Genomic DNA, 20383 nt, shown 5'->3' on the forward strand with positions numbered 1-20383 from the left:
TTCCCCACCTCAAAACACAAAACATATAGATTATCATAGTAACGAAGCTTGTCTTCCTCCAGAAATTCTCATGGGCTGGCCTTCGGTGTTCCTGCCAGCAGGACTGGTCCAGGAGACCGTATGCTCTGGGGCTCAGCTGGTCACGACTGCCTATGGGCAACAGCACAACAAGCCCAGGCGTTTTGCTAGGATTCTCAGACTCTCAAGAAGTAACCTAGACCTGTGCCAGGCACTGCAGAGGATCAAAGTAGAAACTGTAGGGTTTCCTAGACATTTAGGAGTCATTTCTCCCCCTAAAATGCCAAGAAGTTGGGAGAGAAGTTCTGTGCACACGTTCACATAAACACACGGACAGGCCTGACCCTGGATGGCAATAATGAACACAATGTTCTCATATGCACAAACCTGCAGGATTAGAACTGCCAGCCGCCTCTCCTTAAAGAGTAAACAGGTACTTGAACACAATCAAGTGAATGAATGTTGGTCCCAAACCCTCTGTCCATTCCAGGAAACTTTAAATATTAGCCCAAGCCTAAGTGGAATTCTAGGTTATAATTCATAAAAAGAAAATGTGAGGATGTAGTCAATTTCAGAAAGATCAAATCTAGGGGCAGCAGGACGGTGTTCTGGGACTTGTATAAAGAGGCTCAAACCCTTAGGCCTAGAACAAGAATTACGGGTCACTGAAAAGAGGAAGACATGACACAAAAATGTTTTATTCCAGAGGCACCTGGGGGGGCTCAGTCATTTAAGCATCAGACTCTTGATTTCAGCTCAGGTCATGATCTCAGGGTTGTGGGTTCAAGCCCCACATTGGGCTCTGTGCTCAGCTCAGGGTCCGTTTGTCCCTCTCCCTCTGCTCCTCCCCCCGCTTTCGTGTGCTCTCGAAAAAATATTTTTTTTAAATGTTTTATTCCAAGCTCACTCACAAGACCCCAAAGAACTTCAGTGAAGTGGAACCAAGAGCTCTAAGGTTCCGGCCTACAGTTTTCTTAACAAAAAGACCTACAAATTAGCTCTTTTCCTACTTGGGCAGACCTGTGCTGAGTTTACCCTCATGTGCTCAGTGTTGCTCTGATGAGCTCACCAGTAACACACAATCACAAAGGTCCACGAGGAAAGAAACCTGCTGTATAAGGATACCAACAAAAGGCTACACTTCTTAATCTAGAGTATAAATCCATTACCCTAATTATCTATCTTCCCTTAAATGCAGAGGCAACAGCATAGCACTCACCTTCCTCAAAGCTGGCTTTCTTCTGCCTCACTAGAACACGGAAGTTTTCGGCAGGATTCACACTTCCGACCTAGAATGCACACACAGACAGTAAACCCGCAGATCACTTCTCTTTTTGGCAGCACCCCAGCAATACGAGATGGCTTAATGTAGTAAGTGTGCTCTTATAAAATAAAACCAAAGACAAAGAGAAGGTCCTTTCTATTCATTTCCATTTCCAGGGTTATTTAAAAGCAAGCAGATTCCTGTGGCCAAAGAGCTGCCGTCTGTACTTTCACTTATCTCTCTTTATGGAAGCTCACTTCTTTCCAGAGAGGTCAGAAGTATTACAACCCAAGTCACCAGTCAGCTCAGCCAGAAGGCTTTATGTGACCCAGTGCTGGTACATCCAGACACCCAACAAGTTAGGAAGGGGAGGATTCTGCAGTGTGGGGTCCGTTCAGAATATATTTGCCCCACTGCAGATGACATGAGAAATAACTGCCTGATACTTGTTTTGCTGAACTGCCCTTTTGTGGGGACTGCTGAGGTCTCTCTGGCATTGAAGTTTTGGTAGAACATACAAACATGTCCAGCTGCACATGTCCCCCCCAAAAATAAAAGCAGATATTGTGTAAAGATTTACCATAGTGCTAGGTATGAAAGTTTCAAAGATGAAACTCTGCCACACCATATGGCACTTCCTGATCATACATAAGTCTTTAATCTTCCAGTCCCAACCCAGAGGCAGCTGGGTGGCTCAGTCAGTTAAGCATCCAACTCTTGATTTTGGCTCAGGTCATGTTCTCTGGGTTGTGAGATCGAGCCCCGTGTTGGGCTCTGCACTGGACGTGGAGCCTGTTTAAGATCCTCTCTCTCCTTCTCTCTCCCTCTCACCCTCCCCGCCCCTCCCTCTCTTAAAAAAAAAAGAAAAAAAAAATCTTCCAGTCCCAACCTCAACAAGCCCGAAGTATCACTCAGCTCACTGGGGAGAAGACAATGGGCTTCTATTACAGCTGGTAAACTTTGGTACAAAATGTACTGAAGTTTCCAGTTTGCTCTGGGATAGCAGTCAGAAAAGCTCTCAGAACAAATAAGGTCATGATCTTTTTTCCTTTATTATAAAAAACTGAAATAAAAATCCAAATCATTTTCAGATGTTCAGTTTTCCTGAGAGCATTCCTTTTTAAGGTTGGAAAAAAGGCATGCCCTAATGCTAACTATCCTTCCTAGTGCATTTGGCTAGTAAGGGACAATTTTTAAAATTCACTGATTCAAAATAATGCCACTTAACAGAAGATAATATATTCAAGTTCCAAAACCTTCTCATTAAATAAAGAAGATCTCAAGTGTTAAAGGGTACTTGGTTTGGGAAAATGTTAAACTTGTGAAGCCTGTTCCGAAGTTATATATTAGAAAAGAAATAGAGAAGTCATCCTCTTAAATTTTACAAATTCAGAGACTAAGACTCCTATCATCAACCTCCACTTATCCCATCGTTTTAACTAAACAGAAAGCTGCAAAGTAAAGCCAACCAAAAAATCTCTAACAAAAGTGCTACCTGAGCTATTCCATGCACTGCATATTATACCATGCTCTACGCACATGTGTCAAGGAGAGATTTCTGTAGGTAATTCCCTGACAATAAAGGAAGAAGTGTGGGAAGGATGTACATGGTTCATATATTAGAAGTACCAGAGAAAGTGAATCATTAAAGGACTAACAAAAATTGATGCATTCCTGCACTGCCCCCCACCCCAAGTCCCAACCTTCCAGGAAGGTGGGAAGCACCCCGGGAAAGTACTGCTTACACTGGTGACACTTCCTTCAGCCAGGCTGGACATGCTAAAGCAGGCCTCCCCTTCCTCAGTCTTCAGTTTTTTAGAGGTGGGACCCTCTTCATGGCTGGAAAAGAAATAAATGGATTTTTTCTCTTAAAACAGAATATACAATACAAAAACCAGACTTGGTTGACCCATGAAGTATACGTTTATTTTTCAAGTGTCAAAAATAAACAGCCGCACTTAGTCCTTGCTGATGAAAAGCCTGCCCCTGCCCCCCCCGCCCGCAGCCCCAGAATTCCCGAAGGCCTGACGGGAGCCACCCTGGCTCTGCCTCACAGCGCCAGAGAAGTCAGCAGCAGCAGCCGCAGCACAGAGCCCCCTCCAAAGATGAAACTGCAAGCAACGGTAAAGAAAACCCGGCATTTCAGGAAGAGACCCATTTACCCCTCAGATACCATCTGCTAGTTTCTGTCTCAGAATTGATAGCTATTAGCTTTCCATGGACATGGATGACCTTTGGGTCTAATACCCCATCTTCTCCATCATATATGTGAGAGCTTTATAAGCTTCTGCTCACAGCTATCAAAACTTACTAGACAATCCTTAATAAATATGCAAGACCTTGTTCTTAATAGTCCTTAAACTATAAAAAACCACTTTCAAAAAAAGCCCTTTAATTTGTTCTTTTATAAACCTAATTCTATTTTGGGCAATATGCTAACAGTCCAACAGCATCTGTGTAGTAAGGGAAAGATGATTCCAAGGAACTGTATCAAACATCTTATCTCAAGTAACATGCTGGCTTCAACAGCCTGCCTTAAAGTCAAGAGGAGGACAAAAATTAATTGCAAAGGAGAAGAAAAACAGATCCAAAGACTCTGCCCATAATCTCCCTTAAGCTGCTGAATATAGAGATAGAATTTTTCTCCCAGACAAATAATCTGGGCCAAAGCAGCGGTCAAGAAATGGCTGAATGAGAAGGGAAGTTAGTAACCAAGACCAAAACTGAACGTGATGTGTTTTTGTTCAAAAGCCCAACCTTCAGAGAATGAGCCTTGAAGAAGAGGTTATCCTAAAAACAAAGAAAAATGAGGCATAAGCTGGCTTATTCAATGGTATTTCAATAAAGAATCTCTTACCATGAGATAAAAGGGCTGAAGTAATTATTACAGACTCATAAACATGAATTAAAACTTTTATTACTTGACATCTTTCCATTCAACACTTGCCTTTTTCCCTTTGAGAAGGAAAGAGAAGTAGAAGACAGAAGGATAGAGACCAGGAAACATGAAAAGGGGTGAGTCATCCAGAGCTCTTCAAGCAGAATAAGAAATAACCACACAAAGCCTTGATGGCAGAAACAGAGGAAAAATGCACAAGCCCAAGGGAGCATGAAATTCCATCAGAATTGGAGTCCTTTTAAAAGAGTCACAGCCATCTCAGTGAACCTTTGTCAGTTCTTCCCAAGAGAAAGACAACGTAGTACTCCTAGATTCAAGTCTCACTTTTTCCACTGACTAACCCGGGACCCTTACGTCTTCTTAAAGGTATTGACTGGTATCTTAACTTTTGTATATGTAGAGTTTAAAGTCTAGTAAATGACTCCCCTCGCTGGTCTTCAGTTTGCTCCTCAGAAAAATACTATGATGAAAAGCACCATGAGCATATCACTACTCATCTACAGTCTTCCAAAAATGCAAATCACCTCATATAGTGCTGTTAAGAAGCATTAAACATATAAAGCACTATGCTTAGTTCTGTGAGAACACAAGGTTGAATCGCATGAAGAATTTCTTACACCCTCCAAAATATGGTTCTAGGGAAGGAAGGACAAAGAGACATATATATCAATCCTCCAGGACTGGACAGGTAAAGGTAATAAGCAGAAAGTAGTGAAAATTTGAGTATGGTTAATGTTCTCAAGACTGAACCATTTAATAGCATTATTAGGAATTTTACATATATTAAACTAATAATGTCTCTCTCTAGTGGGAAAGGGCAATGACTCTCATCCCAAAATTACCTGAAGAAGCTGAGCTCTGGAAGATAGAAATTATCCATGCAAGACCCTAGCAGACATACAAATGTCAACAGCTGCTGCATTTGGATGTCAGAATAATTTACTGTTCTTTCTCATTTTCTTATTGTCTTTTATAAATATGTATATATTTTGTAATTCATCTATTTGGCCAAACTTTTACCTAATAACTTACTATATGCTGGCCACTACACTAGGCTCTAGATTCTAAATGTACAAAAAGTAATACACAACCAACACTTTCAGGAAATTCACCAAACAAAAGAGATAAATATATAAACAAGCGATTAACAAACTACTGTGGTAAACAGCATGTCCCTGTAAGAGGATAGGCAGTAGCTGTACTGGGCTGGGGCATGAGAGGCAGGCTGGGAAGTAGTGAGAAAGGGGGATGGAAAATATAGTAGCCCCCCCCGTCCATGGTTTTTGCTTTACAGTTTTCTGTTACCCGCGGTCAACTGCAGTCTGAAAGCAGATGATTCTCTTTATGACTTAGGGTCAGAAGGTCAACAGTAGCCTCACATTACATCACGATGCCTACGTCATTCCCTTCACTTCATCTCATCACGTAGGCATTTTATCATCTCACATCATCACAAGAAGGGTGAGTAGAGTACAAGACATTTTGAGAGAAGGACCACATTCACAGAACTTTTATCACAGTATATTATTATAACTGTTCTATTATTGTTGTTAATCTCTTACCGTGCCTAAGTTATAACTTAAACTTTATCATAGGTATGTAATGTATATATAGGAAAAACACATAGCATGGATAGGGTTCAGTACTATCCATGGTTTTAGGCATCCGCTGGGGGTCTTGAAACACATTCCCCATGGATAAGGAGCGGGGGGACTACTGTATCTAAATCATGGACACAAAGTGTGAGGAAAGAAAGTGGATCTCTAGGGAGCTGGATTATGAATAGGTACTTCTTTTCTTTCTGCTTATCTAGGTTTTCTCTTTTTTTAGGTTTCTCTTTTTTCTCTAGGTTTGATCTTAAGCCAATGTTAATGGAAAGCCACTAAAGCAAAGGTTTTTAATCAGGTGTCCAAGGATAGTAACAAGGAATTTGTGAACCACCTGAAATTATATGCAAAATTTAGTATGGTACGTCATTTTCCTGGGGAGAGGGTTCACAGTTGTTGTTTTGTTTTGTTTTTTATTAACATATAATGTATTATTTGTTTCAGGGGTACAGGTCTGTGATTCATCAGTTTTACATAATACATAGCGCTCACCACAACACATACCCTCCCCAATGTCCATCACCCAGCAGCGCCCTCCCTCCCACCCCCCTCCACTCCAGCAGAGGGTTCACAGTTTTTATCAGATTATTGAAAGGGTCCATCATATGCACACACAAAGATTAAGAATCACTGCGTTGATGTGATCAGGTTTGTTTAAAAAAAAAAAAAAATCACTCAGGTAGCAAATGCACGGTAGACTGGAAACAGGTAAGACCTGAAAGGGAAATCATTTAAGGGGTTATCTCAGTAAAGCAGGCTAAACTGAGGACTATAGAAGAGCAATGGCAGTGGGAGATGCTAATAAGAGCTAACTTTTTTTTAAACATTAACCACAGGCTAGTCACTACACCAAGCATATTTAAAATACCTCAGTTAGCTGGGTGATGGACATTGGGGAGGGTATGTGCTATGGTGAGCGCTGTGAATTGTGTAAGACTGAAGAATCACAGACCTGTATCCTTGAAACAAATAATACATTATATGTTAATAAAAAAAAAGTCAGTTAAACTTCACAACCACCTTAAGAGTTAGCTATCATTATTGACCTTTTACAAATGAACAAACCAAGGTTCAAAAGGGCCTGACCTTGTCTAAAGCACACAGTTAGTAAGGGGGTCCACAATGAATTCTGTACTCTAAGCCACTCTCCCGTAGGGCCTCTGAAAGGTACATATTTGTTACCACAAATAGCGCAGAGCAACTTGCCAATTTTAACTACCACTGAAGGGAAATGCTTCGATTTGGATCCAACTCTACTTGGCTGCAAAATCAGTGCTATTAGCCACTATACTAACCTGAAGCAAAGGAGGAGGTTTGAGGTAAAGCTAACACAACTTGGTAAACCAATCAGACATAGAAAGTAAAGGAAAGGTATCGGCTCCCTGGAAATTAGGTGTCATTCACTAAAACACAGAATAACAGCATGAAGAGGGTTTGAAGGGAGCATAGCAGGAGACAGAAGATGATGAAGTCATTTCTGGACATACTGAACTTGAGGGATCTATAGATACTTCAGATGTCCAGAGCATAGGATGGAAGCATATTAGAATAGACAGATATTCAGTAGTTTCTGAAGACCTGTACGTGAAATAATAAAAGGTCTTGAGACATGCATTGCTGAGGCAATATGGCATAATGGTTGGGAAGGCAAGCTCTGGAGTCAGACTGGGTGTAAACCCTTTCTCCAACACTTAACCCCCTGTGATCTTGGGCAAGTTTCTTAGCTTCTCGAAGCCTCAGTGTCCTCAGCTTTAAGAGGGAGTTAACAGAAGAATCTACTCCCCAGAACGGCCAAGACGGTCCACATAGGTAAGGCATGTTTACAGCGCACACACCTGTGTCCAATACATGTCAGCTCTTTCTGAGAAGGAGTCCTACAGGACAGAACATCAACACTTAAGACGGGGGGTCGGGGGGTTTGTGGGGTAACAGTACATTTCTGGACTACATTGTCAGAGGCATCTGAGAGGAAACTGCAAAGGTTTAGAAAGAAAAATCTGGAGAAGCTAAAGTTAAGGAAGATATAGGAGTCCCAAGGGGGAAAATAATTGACAATGTCAAGTGCTACAAGGAGGTCAGGAAAGGAAAGGACCGCCAGGCTGAAGGAAATTTCCCAGTTAGTGTCTTATGGAAGATGGGTTGCAGGGAAGTGGTAGGGGCTGGGAAAAGCAGCAGTGTGGACTTTTCTTCCAATAAGCCTACCTCATGGAAGGAAAGAAGATGATAACAGGCAGCAATCCAAGGGAGAAAGCTGAGGGCATGATTGTATTTTGATTTGGAGGAAAGAAATACAATCTAACGTGGAGGCAAAGGAGCTGGTCAGGAGGGAGAAGATGAAAATACAGAAAGAGGGAAGAAATTATTAGTGGACAGAGGTATCAGATGAGACAGAAGATGGCATCCCAGGACACAGGTGAAAGGACGGACTTTGGACAGGACGAGGTACCCCCTTTCCACTGAGACCCGAAAGAAGGAAGTTGGGGCTCCTGGGTGGCTCAGTCAGTTAAGCGTCTGCCTTCGGCTCAGGTCATGATCCCAGGGTCCCGGGATCGAGCCCCATACTGGGCTCCCTGCTCGGTAGGGTAGTCTGCTTCTCCCTCTCCCTCTGCCCCTTCCCCCCACTTGTACGCACACTCGCTCTCTCAAATTAATAAATAAAATCTAAAAAAAAAAGAAAAAAGGAAAGAAGTAAGTGAAGGCAGACGCAGCACAGGTATATTTTTAGAGGAAATGGGCCACAGTACTGACGCATTCCCACCTACGGGCCTCTATCATCCCTATGACACCGCTATCACCACTGAAGTCATCTCGAATATGCCAGGGACATGACAAAGATTTGGTAAGTCATTTCCTCACCAACACTGTATGCTTACTATGTGTTAGGCACTGTACTGGGTTCTAGACATGCACAGTCATTAGTATATGTTACTCAATTAACCCTCATGACAACTCCATGAGAGCTATTCCTAGTATCCCTATTTACCCAGGAAGAAACTGAGGCTTAAGGTGGATAAGCAGCTTGTGCCTAAGGTCACACTGCAGAGCAAGGGGACCAGCTCACATTGTCGGACTCTGGAGTCTGAGGTCTATACCAGTAACCAGGTGAGGTTGGTCGCTGAAGGTAAGTGGGGAGGATCTTAGGGGACTTGAAAAGAGGAGGAAAGGTTAGACTATATCTGCACAGAGACAAAAAGAAATCAAGATCACATATGAGTTAGCTGCCCAAACAAGATTAGACCTCCAATGTCCTAATTCTCATGTTGAAGTTCCCTGTCCAAGAGACGACATTATCGTTTCAAGGGTGTGCAGCAACACTGAGGGAAGCAATACTTTTATATGGTAGGGGTAATAGAACATTTTTGGACTACATTGTCAGATGGTGCTCCTACCTTTCTGAAATGAAGAAATCACTCCTAACACTCAGGATTCAACAGGTCCAGCATGAATACTAATCTTCTCAAATATTCAATGTTTTATTGGATAATGATACTATTATTGCTTTGGGTTCTGACTCCTGCCTTCCTTTCAAATAGTTCAAACTGCTTCAGTATCTGTGATTTCGTTGTTAAAATATCTTGAGATGAGGCTGTTGTTAGATGGAGAAACTCTTGTAAAGGTAAATTAACCAAAATCAGATTGAGAATGGCGAAGCTGGAATAAAAACTGGTGATTCCCAGCTCAGGACTCTCGTCTTGGCCTGACACCTGCACAGACATGTGCCCATCCCCAGTCCTAGCCCCTCACCCCTACAATGGAACTAGGTACTGTGAATATGCAGGTGCTGAATATACACAAAAACAAAGCCAGTTGTTAGCAATTTTTCCCCAGCAGGGAGACCACCTCTAAAGCTGGTTGAAGCCTCATCATTAAAATTGAGGGGTTTAAGAACCTTGCAGAAGGGACTGAGTCATTCTTCTTAAATACAGGAACTACTCAATAAATATTTGTTAAATGAGTCATTTCTTCAGTTCTTAAAAGCCTGGAAGATTTCTGAGAAGAAAGGGTTGAGAATAAGCCTGTGAGTAGGTGTGTGTGAGCGAGATAATCCCCAGGCCCCAGGCCGATGACTTGGCAATGTCGCAAACCACTATGGAAGCAGAGCACAAGCAGCCCGCGATGCGCTCGGGCTTCCTCGAAGAGGGAGCAGGAGGAACAGAGCTGAAGGTGTAATCACTGCAGGGATCAAATCACAGAACAACAGTCTTCGGGGCCTTCATGGTGTGCTTTTTAACCAGATAATTTACATTTTAATCAACGGGAGGAGGGAAAAACAGCCCATTTCTTTCCCACAACACCAGAAGGTAATCAAGATCATGAACTGGAGCTTTAATACACAGAGAACAGCCACATGACGGTGGCAAGACCACAGCAAACCTGTCTCGGGAAGAAAGGGACTCGGAAGTGTACAGAGCTGTTCTAAAATCCTAATCCAGAGGGATACAGCAGATGAGGATAGCAGAGGGAAAGTGGATTTTTAGTGACAGTCTGCCTATGTAGAGGAAAAAGAAACGCACAGCTCTCTAGGATGTGTTAGGAATGCACATGATAGAACATACCAATCCCATGATTTTTTCCTTCCAATTCTGACAAAGCTTGGGGTATTAACCTCTAAAAAGTCACAGAACATGCAAAGCTTTCTATTCAACGTGGAAAATAATTCAATAAATTAATAATTTACAGAACCCTGTGATGGTTTCTGAAAATTATTCTGGACTCCTCCAAGGGGTATTTACAAACAATATGCTTTAGTCTGTCATAAAGATACAGGTGTGGGAAGGAAATCAAAAAAAGGAAAAAAAAATTATGGTCTAAAACTGACTCTTAGAATGTAACCTAAAGAAATGAATAGATCATTTTGATTTGGGGAGAAAAGTCACCAATAACTGAACCCACACCTGGTAAAATCAATGTTATACACCTAAATGATTCGGGATCATCAACAACTTCTTACGATTTTTGTTTTGCTTTGAATGGAAACTGACACAGACTGTGAACAGCATCTGATGAGGGAAAAAACTTATTTCGCTACCTGAAAGCTTGATTTGGTTTAAGCTTGATCACAGGAAAGCATTTTGCAGTCCTTAAACTACAAATCCCTCACTCCTGGTATACCCAAGTACATCACTGATATAGTAAGAGCACAGCTAAAGAAGGGCCAGGTTTTCATCCTTCCTCCCACTTTTCCTCCAAAAATCTCACTGCTGTTCTCTGATGCCAGCCTCCCAACTGAAAAAACTTATGACCTTGAGCCCTGTCCTCTCAGTCCCAGCACCCTACTTTAAAAACAGGAAAAGTTAGTCTTAGATGTTCAAAAACTGTTTAGCCTTCCCATTAAACATAAATCACCAAGAATGTGATGCTGATCAAAACATCAACAACCCAAAAGATAGCTCTAAATTCCAGGTAGAAAAAAAAAAAAGAAAAGAAAAATAAATTCCAGGTGAATTTGTAAGGATAATAGATCTACAATGGACAGACAGGAGAAACAACTACTTTCAATGCAAGGGTCAAACATCAAAAGGTTTCTTCCTTCAACCACAGACCCATATGCAACTCTTAATTCCAGACCTCCTCTAAGACTGCCCAGTCTTACGTACTCCAACGTCAAGTGCAACTACATCGAGTACTTACTTGTCTTGGAAAATGTTCTGAGCAGTCACTTGATCCTTTTTCTTGATGACTTCAGTCAGAGGGAAAACGGTCTTTATTTTAGAGAGCACAATCGGACATTTAGCTGTCACCTCAGTCGGGGGGTCCAGCATATTCAAAATATGCTGCTGAATAGGGGGCAGAGGCTCCTGGGGATGTAAAGCTCTATGTAGCAGACACTGTGGAAAAGGAAGAAAGGTTTTAAAACACAGATGTAGACATCATACCCACCACTAGACTTTTCTGATCAGAGATCCTCTGTGTTTAGTTTGCGAGGGCTATAGGATTCCTACCACCTGTAACAGGGAACAAAGAGGTGGCCTCGGAAGCACCTGGGTTAGCAGGACACCGGCAACATCTACAACCAACTGTAAACCAGATCTGAGCCCAGCAGCGCCATCAGCTGCAGGCCTCTTAGAGAAGAGGCTCATCTTACAGAAAGAGGCTGCTGCTTCTACCACCCAGACAATACGCAAGCCTCCCTAAGACACATCATTCCAGAAGCGTCTAATCCTTTTGGCTTCCCTCAGCAGACTGCTTTCTCCCTTGCATAATCTTAGACAACACTGTGTAGCAAGTGAAAACGGGGCTCAGGTGGAGCTGCCGAGCTCAGTGAGTCCCAGGGAGAAGTCTGCGGGAGAGACAGAGTACTGATCTGTCCCAAACCCCCAGAGTGCTGAGTTTGGGCTCTTCTCCACTGGTCGATCTACTTCTGTCCATGTGCTCTCCCAGCACTCTTGTCTGGGGACCAACCTCTCGAGTGGGAGTCACCACAATCACCTTCTAATGGGGCTCCCTGAATCTATTTTCACTGTCCCGTGTAGCTGAAGCCGTCTTAAACCGAGCCCTTCCCACACCCGAAGAAGTCAAGCACACCACAGCGCCTCCCTCATCTGCCTCTCTCACTCTCCCACCCCAGCTAGGACAGGCTCTTCCTGCTTCACTCCCACACCAGTGCAGCCCAGGCTTTGGGGCCTGTTTTATCGCTCTCTCTGGCTCATAGGGCTCCCCCTAGATCTCACGGAGTTGGCCCTTTTCCATCCTTCTATTCTCTGCTCAAATACCACCTCCTCAGAGAGGCTTACCCTGACACTCTACTCCCATCCTGCCGCCCAGCTATTTCCCGTCACCCCTGTTTTATAGTTTGTAAAGCATTTGTCATATCTAAAATTATCTTATCTTATACTTTACTTGTTTATTATTTAACCTCCCCTCTTAAAACCAGAGATCTTGTTTGTCTTGTTTACTGCTAAATGTCAGGTACCAAGAACAGTGGGTGGCACATAAGCAGCAGCTAACAGGTACTGGCTGAAGGAATGAGGGACTCTTTCCCGGGACTCTATTTGTTGATACAAGCGTCAGGAAGCGGCACCAAGGACGGGCCAGGATCAAGGCCAGGGCTGGTCTGCACTGCTCCCATGAGTGGAAACCTGGACAAGCCATTCCATTCAGTCACCAGGACTGCTTTCCGGCTACGAAGCCAGGCTTTGGCAATGCCAGCATCTGCCCAGAAAAGTAAAAACTCTCAAAGGAATATAGGAAGGTAAACAATAGGAGGAGGACAGGGAGGTAAGCAAAATGAAACTATCAATTCACTGACCTTTTCTCTCCTTTGCTAGAGAATCATTCCAAAATTCGGTTGGAGAACAAGACTCCTACTATTCCCACCTTTAGAAGACTTAAACCTTGATAATTTTAAAGAAAAAAAAAAACCAGGGAGCTGAAAAGTTCTTACAATTCAAAATACTGTTTCATATCACAAGGTATATGACTTATACCACCCCATGGACTGTTTTCCTACCCTGTAGAAAATGTAAGCTGGAAGTCTCCATTCTAAAAAACAAAAAACCTCAGCTTAAATAGTAAATATCACCTGAGTTGATGTCCTCTAGAACTTTCATGTGCTGCTCCCTCATCTCAGTACACCAAACCACACTCTTCCTTCTCCATAGTATATTCATTTGTCTCAGGGTCTCACTCCCGTTTTCCTCTTTCCTAATTACTCGAGGTTCCCTTGAGCATCAACAACATCAGCTCGTTTAATGTGAAGCAAAAGGAGAAACCAAAGTGATCCCAAACCCTACGAATCTACCCCCAACCTTCTTGTGCATAATTCTTAATTCACAGTGCTCTCCCTCAGGTCATTAAATTACCTACAAAGCTTAGAAAGCCCTCAAGATGTAAGCAGTAATCCCACACGCAACACAGCAGACTACTCTGGAAGATTCTGTGATATTCAAATGACATTTCTGGGAAAAGAACTAGGACAAACAATGGACAAATATCCTACCCAACCCCCCCCACTGCAAAATATTCCAGATCTTCAGTATGAATTCTAGGCAATTCTTTCAAACAGTGTCATCACCCTACAGGAGATGTTCTAAAGCATCAACCACTCATATTTTTTCAAAGGTTGCATTTTAGATAAAACTAAGCAGGATACTTATCAAATTCATTCAATCAAAAAATCTCAATTCATTCAAAAATTGAGGTTACGAGAAAGTAACACTATTTAATAGCAAAGGAGCTGAGATTACAATCTTAAACTTATTTTTATTTTAAGCAACTGTTTTTCCTTGATATGATTTTTACAATTTGAAAAAGACTAGAAAAAAAAATCCACAGGCCACATGTTAGATTATAAGTTATCAATATGTTGATTTTACCAACACTGTATCAACGATTTAAGAGGCAGGTGTTATGGTACACTTCCCCAAAAATGTATCTTTCAGCATTTCTTTCCAAAATTAGAAGTAAATTAACCTGTTGTCAACAAATTGATGGTTAACCTCTCCGTATTTTTGCCCCCTACTCCCAGCTCATTTTCTCTCAGCTATGAAATGTTTCATTTACAAAGGAAATGTTCTTGGGCCCCACATCCTCATTAGCTTCCCTTGTCCTCTCTCTCTTCCCCTCCGTCAGTAGAGCTTTCTCCTCCAGCCCTGGTCTACTCCACTGCTGCGAGGCCCTCAAAGTCAGCAAAGACTTCAGGACAGACCCCGAAGGCCCTGGCCATGCCCACCCTCACTCACCAGTGAGCAGCGTCTGACTTGTGGTTCTTTCCTTCTGGACAGGCTTCACTCCCTGTGTTTTCCAAGGCACCAGCTTCTCCTAGTTCTTTTGACCTCTCTGCCTTTTTTTTTGGGTAGGGATGGTGGTAGTGGTAGTGGTGACAGGAACATTTCATTTTCTCTTTCTGTCTATCCCTAATTATTCACTCATACATTGGTGTTCAGGACTCTGTTCTCTTATCTTCTCCCATAACATACTATCCCCAGGGGATCTCGTTCACTGCTATCTCTACCCGAACGAAGAGGACTCTCAAGTCCTGAATTCTCTCCTGGGCTCTGTATCCCTACCTCCAACTTCCCACTGGGTGTCTGTACTGGGATAGCCAACAGATAGCTCACATTTAACACCTGCAAAAATACGCGAACTGCCTTTTCTGGCTGTTCATTCTGTATTCCCCATCGTCATTGACAGTGACCCCATCCCTCCATGCATCCAAGCTAGGATCCTGTTCTCTCCAATTTCGATTTCTCCTCAACTACATCCAGTACCTTAGGTCCTGCCTCCTCTGCCTTTACATTTTCCCTCTCCGCTCTCCCTGTCGCTGCTTTAATTCAGGACTTCACGGGGGCCACTGCAGCTTTTCTCACTGGTCTCCCCTCTGTCTCCATGCCACCATCAGAGCCCATTTCTACAGATCTGTCACCTACCTACTGATGAAACCCTGTAGGGACTTCCCACTGCCTACAGGGTAACCTCCAAGGGACTGGCGCCTCATGATCCTCCTTCTGCTTACCTTCCCTGCCACCTTTCCCATCATTTCCCCACACAGCCTAGTGCAACTAGCTGGGGGTCCCCAAATCCAGCATCCTCCTCCATGTTCCCGTGCTTCTGCACATGCTCCTACTTCTGCCTGCCATGGCCCCGTCACATCACACATCCCCTTTCTTCCTCCGTGAAGCCTCCCTTCAGTCATCCACCTGTGAGAAATCTTTTCCCCACAGTGTTTTGTACCCATCACTGTTGTACCTATTGGTTTTGCATCTCCTCTCCTCTCACTCCCCTGGGGGAGAGGGGTCCTTTCAAGCAGTGAGTTATTCGATCTTTAGCTCGTGGCACAATGTTAGTATTCAATAAAGATTTGTTTTTGTTTTTTTTTTTTTAAAGTGAATTCAATTTATAAATGCCATAGTAGTAATACTTCCTTGTACAGATAAACCATATTAAAAACTCTCCCCCACAAAAGAAAGCAAGGTTGCTAAGCTGGAAAAATCAAAGCTGCCAGTGCCTGCAGCTTTGAAAGGTAACAGTACCTATGCTTGTGGCTTGTTATCTACTCACCAACCCAATAAACAGGTATTGAGGCAGACGGAACCCACCCTCGACAAATCTGCCAAGTATTACAAGCTTCTGCTTTTCACCACAGTGACCAAATATTTTTGCAAGCTTCCCACACCAACTGGTCTGTTCCTCCCTTCCCTACAAATGACGAAGAGCTTCAGGTCTTGAAGTCCACTTGTCAAAAACACCAAAGAAGTTCATACAAGTCGTGTACACTTGACTACACTTGGAATACTGAAGTAGTCACTGAGTTAGCCCTTTACATGTTAAGCTTTATATTCTGACTTTAGAAGAAAAGATGTGTTTTCACTACTTAAAAGAAATGTAAGCATCAAAACAACAGGCAGTTTCTTCTGAGTAAGAGATCCTTTGAAATTACAACAGGCCCCGATATGGACTTGAGACAGTTAAAGATGCTTTGAGAAAGGAGTCAAAAGGGACAATCAGTTGTCTCTCCCTCACCTCCCCCTACACCTCCCCCACCCCTGCAAGAGTAGGCCCTCCACTCCTCTGTGGAAAAGAGCATGACTGAAAAAGTTCCTTGTGATGTCAGCTCTGTGGGTTTCACAAAGGCTCTGTCCTGCTGCCACCAACTCCATCTGGGACTGAAATATTCCTTCAGCCGATCCCTCCCGTTTTAGCACAAGTCAGCTCTCCTATCAGCCTTCCGGTTCCCTTAATCCAATCTCCACCACCTTCCAATTCCTTTGGCTCAAGATTCAGAAATACCTATTTTATAGTTTTCTGTATTTTAGTTACTCTTTAATAATTTCATACTATAACCTTTTCATCTGACCTCCATGCTACCTTTAGTTATGAAATTTTAACAGATGTGGTACTGGAACACCTCTTTTCTAATACTGTTATATAGTTCACAAAAATTCCATTTGGGTATTAAAAACAAAGCAAAGTCTCCTTCATATAAAATAGAGGAGAAAATCCTAGAAAAGGCATAAAAGAAGAATCTACTTTTTATTAAAAAACTAGCCTTTAAAAAAAAACCACTTATTTTTCCTCTAGAAAAATAATTTTAACTATTTTTCCTCCAGAAAAATAATTTTTCCTTTTAAAGATTTTTAATTTATTTGAGAGAGAGAGAACACGAGAGCTCGAGCAGGGGGAGGGTCAGAGGGAGAAGCAGAGCTTGATCCCAGGACCCTGAGATCATGACCTGAGCTGAAGGCAGACGCTTAACCGACTGAGCCACCCAGGTGCCCCGAAAAATAATTTTTCAAGTATCCTAACTTTACTTCTTTCTTTCTAACAGCTCAGAGTACTTTTATCTTTTTTAGTAGGAAGAGAAAGGTATTATTCTTCCATTAAATAAAGCAATCCTTTGTCCTCTCAGAGGACAAAGACGCTTGTTTGGGACTGGCCAATTACACTAACTTTTCACTCAGGTCTCTTTCATTAAGAAAAAAAAAAAAAGTGGTTCATCTTTACTCTCTTACCTGAAATAATCTCTGAAATTGAGGATTTGGGATTTTGCTGGTTGGAAACAAATCTTCAATGGTGTCCTCCTTTTCATCTTTCTTTACCAAGCTCATGGAATCAATCAGGGCATCAACAGCACTCAACTGAGCCTCTAAACCAAGGATAAAAGAGTGCACAAAGCAAAAATGATTACCTCCACTGCTCTCCACTAAAATAAATGCTTTGCATTCACAGATACAGCATTCGCGGCAGGTTATACAGTCCAGGCTTGGCCAAAAAATAGTCTCTAGTTATTCAGTCATTTAACTTGAGTCTTGGTGTTCTCTTTCATAGAAAGAGCTATTTCGAGTAGCTGGTCTCCTAGGTCCACTGGGTGAACTTCTGCAGTGTAATATCATATCAAAAGCAAAAGAGTTTGCTCCAGAGGAAGCACCACAGCCATACAAAATCCAACTTCTATACGGAGACTCAAGATATTCAGTATTCAATGACTTAGTACATTCAAAAAAATTAGTAATTAGCTAAAGGAGAAAAACATGAAAAAGAAAAAGCCAGTACCTTTGGTGATGAGGTGTAAGATTTACCAGGATTTCCTAGATCTTGTGTCAGAGTGACTTAAGAGGAAGAGTAACCTAACAGGAAGATACCAGTAGACCAGACAGAGCGGACTCCTTCCCAATCTCCCCAAGTCAGAACGAGCTCTCTCCACTCACAGACCTCATGGCCTATATGCACACCTGTGTCCCTGTCTACCCCGCCCTGTTCAAACTGTAAGATCCTTGACAGCAGGAACATGACATCTTCATCATCTCGCTAATACCTAGCAGAAAGCAAGTGCTCCTCAATAAAAATCTACCGACTCAACAAAAAGGGGCACAGTCCAAGGCAATGTGGATGAAAGGCAATACTTTCCAAAAACACTTCTACCTAAACCACCATGTATAACTTCCATTCTGATTCATACAGCAGCTCAGCTGTTAAAAGCTGAAGTGCTGTTTTTGGATCATTCACAGCCATTAGGCAAAGGGTGGAAAAGAGTAAGCAGTTCCTAAAAAGCCCCCTGTGCTTCTGTTCTTCCCTTTTCAAATATCTCTTTTACTACAAAAGGAAAGAGCGGAGGGATTTTTATCCTGATAAGTTTCTATCCCATTTTTGGACTTTCCAGGGGAGCTTTCAGACACTGGCACAGCCATCACGACCTTAAACTGACTACTGCAGGGTCCACTTGGCAATAGGTAGGAGGTTGCACCTGTGTGTGTGAACATTCAGTGATTTCCATTTGCTACATCAAACTAACAACAGGCCGGATCACTCTGGCATTGCACACCTCTATGTAAATATTTACTTGGGGCATATGTCAAACAGTTTTAACGACCCATTTCCCAATGGAGAACATCCAAATAAAAATATGCAAACTCACAGAAAATAAATCAAGAGACTGAAAGATATTTGATATTTAGATCCTGGGTGAGTGATTTATGTCCATGTGATAATTTCTCAACAAAGTTCTCTTTTTTAAATGTCTACTCAATAAATGTTTGAAATTATCAAGACATAGAGAAATAATACTGTAACACAATGGAGGCTTCTAAACATTCAAGTCCATGCCTGGCTCCACCAAGATGCGGAGGGACTCATTTCTAGAAGGTGAAGACACAAGTCCTACCGTCTATTTGATTCTTGGCTTTTCTACAGCACACTGCTCCTCAAGGATCTAACCAAAAAAAAAACAAACAGAGAACCCACTTCTGAGACTCACCTCACAACTCCCTAATCCTATAACGACACAGATTTAAACTTTCAGACTGAAACATCTACTCATTATTTTGTGTTCTTTTTGGTATATATTCTCTACATTGGCCCACTCTGATATTTTATTGCAGCTGTCTTAAACTATGAGCTCTAAGATAGGATTTGTTATCTGTGAGAATCATTCCATGCGGCACCCTGACATTTGTAGCCAGATGCATAATAAAGGTCTTTTCTCATCAAGCTCAAAGTAACTCCCAGAAACAAGGAACAAGGAGCCCTGGAGGGTTACCTATAAACTACAAAGAAAGGACAAAGAGAGAAGTTAATCTCCAGCACTTAGTTTTCGGTTCAAAATTAGTTACATCATATCTTATGTAGGACACTAAAGTCACAGCTTTGACACTGCACATCAATTCACTTCAGCAGAGGGCGAACTGGTTCACAACTAGAGAATGTACATCCATTTCCAATAAGCTGCTCCCTAGCTACAAGCTCTAAGTCAGAGGGGGGAAGCCAGACAGTGTTTGGAGAGTTCAGGGCAAATCTATCCCTACTACGAAAAAACCTGATGCACCACCTTCATCATCACTGTGTACGAGCACGACTGGAATCCAAGTAATTCCACCCTGTGAAGTCTCCCGGCCCCGATCAATGACTGCAGACCGGTGATTTCCCAAGGACAGTCTGTGTTTAGAGCCAATTAATGAGCAAAATGGAAATAAACTCACCTGTGGGAATGTATTTCTTATTATTTTTCAAAGATGAAAACATGTATTGTCGCAAGTCTTCCATAAACGGCAGCTGCACATATATTAAACACTAATGAGAAAGAGAGGAGGTAAAAGCAGAAACCAAATTAATGGAAAAAATATAAAGGTGGTCAAGCACCATGCAAGTGGACGCAACAAAAGTATTTCAAAAATCAGACAAGTCAAGTCTGGTAAGTGGTAAGTAAATTGCTTTGATTTCTGTTATTCACTGTTTACAACTGTGAACAGTACAAAGAATATTAAACATAAAAAAAAAATACTTAAAAGAAAGACTGTCAAAGAACACCTGCGAAATGTGTGACCAATATAGCAAATGGAAAAGTCACAGTGACTGGAAGGCATATCGGGAAGTCAAGATATTTGCCTTCTCCTTTCCAGTTCTACCACAGAAAGTTCTCTGAGAAACAGGAGATGGTCAAGAATCTAAGCCTGTATTTTCAACAGGAGAACCCTAAATAAACTGAATTTTTCAACAACCACAACAAAATCATACCCTTGACCTTTATCCATAGTCTTCATTTGTAAAACTAGGGGCACTCTCTATCCCCAATAGGTTCTGCGAGGTCAAGAAGAGTGAGAACGGAGAGGTCACTGGATTGGGCAAACATAAGCTTACAGGTAACCTTCACTAATTTGATTT

General features: G+C 42.1%; 1 protein-coding gene across 1 annotated transcript in view; it reads right to left on the reverse strand.

Annotated features, from left to right (window-relative positions):
• Positions 1 to 20383, reverse strand: part of XRCC5 (X-ray repair cross complementing 5) — a 91465-nt gene that overhangs the window by 39119 nt on the left and 31963 nt on the right. The window contains exons 12-16 of the mRNA XM_032402539.1: positions 19702 to 19792; positions 17239 to 17372; positions 11420 to 11616; positions 3028 to 3121; positions 1238 to 1307 (exon numbers count right to left, since the gene is read on the reverse strand). Of these exons, the coding sequence (XP_032258430.1) occupies positions 1238 to 1307; positions 3028 to 3121; positions 11420 to 11616; positions 17239 to 17372; positions 19702 to 19792 (586 nt within the window). The remainder of the gene's footprint in view (positions 1 to 1237; positions 1308 to 3027; positions 3122 to 11419; positions 11617 to 17238; positions 17373 to 19701; positions 19793 to 20383) is intronic.

Source organism: Phoca vitulina, unplaced genomic scaffold (assembly GCF_004348235.1).
Source record: "Phoca vitulina isolate PV1807 unplaced genomic scaffold, GSC_HSeal_1.0 scaffold1, whole genome shotgun sequence".
In the NCBI taxonomy this organism is placed as follows: Eukaryota; Metazoa; Chordata; class Mammalia; order Carnivora; family Phocidae; genus Phoca; species Phoca vitulina.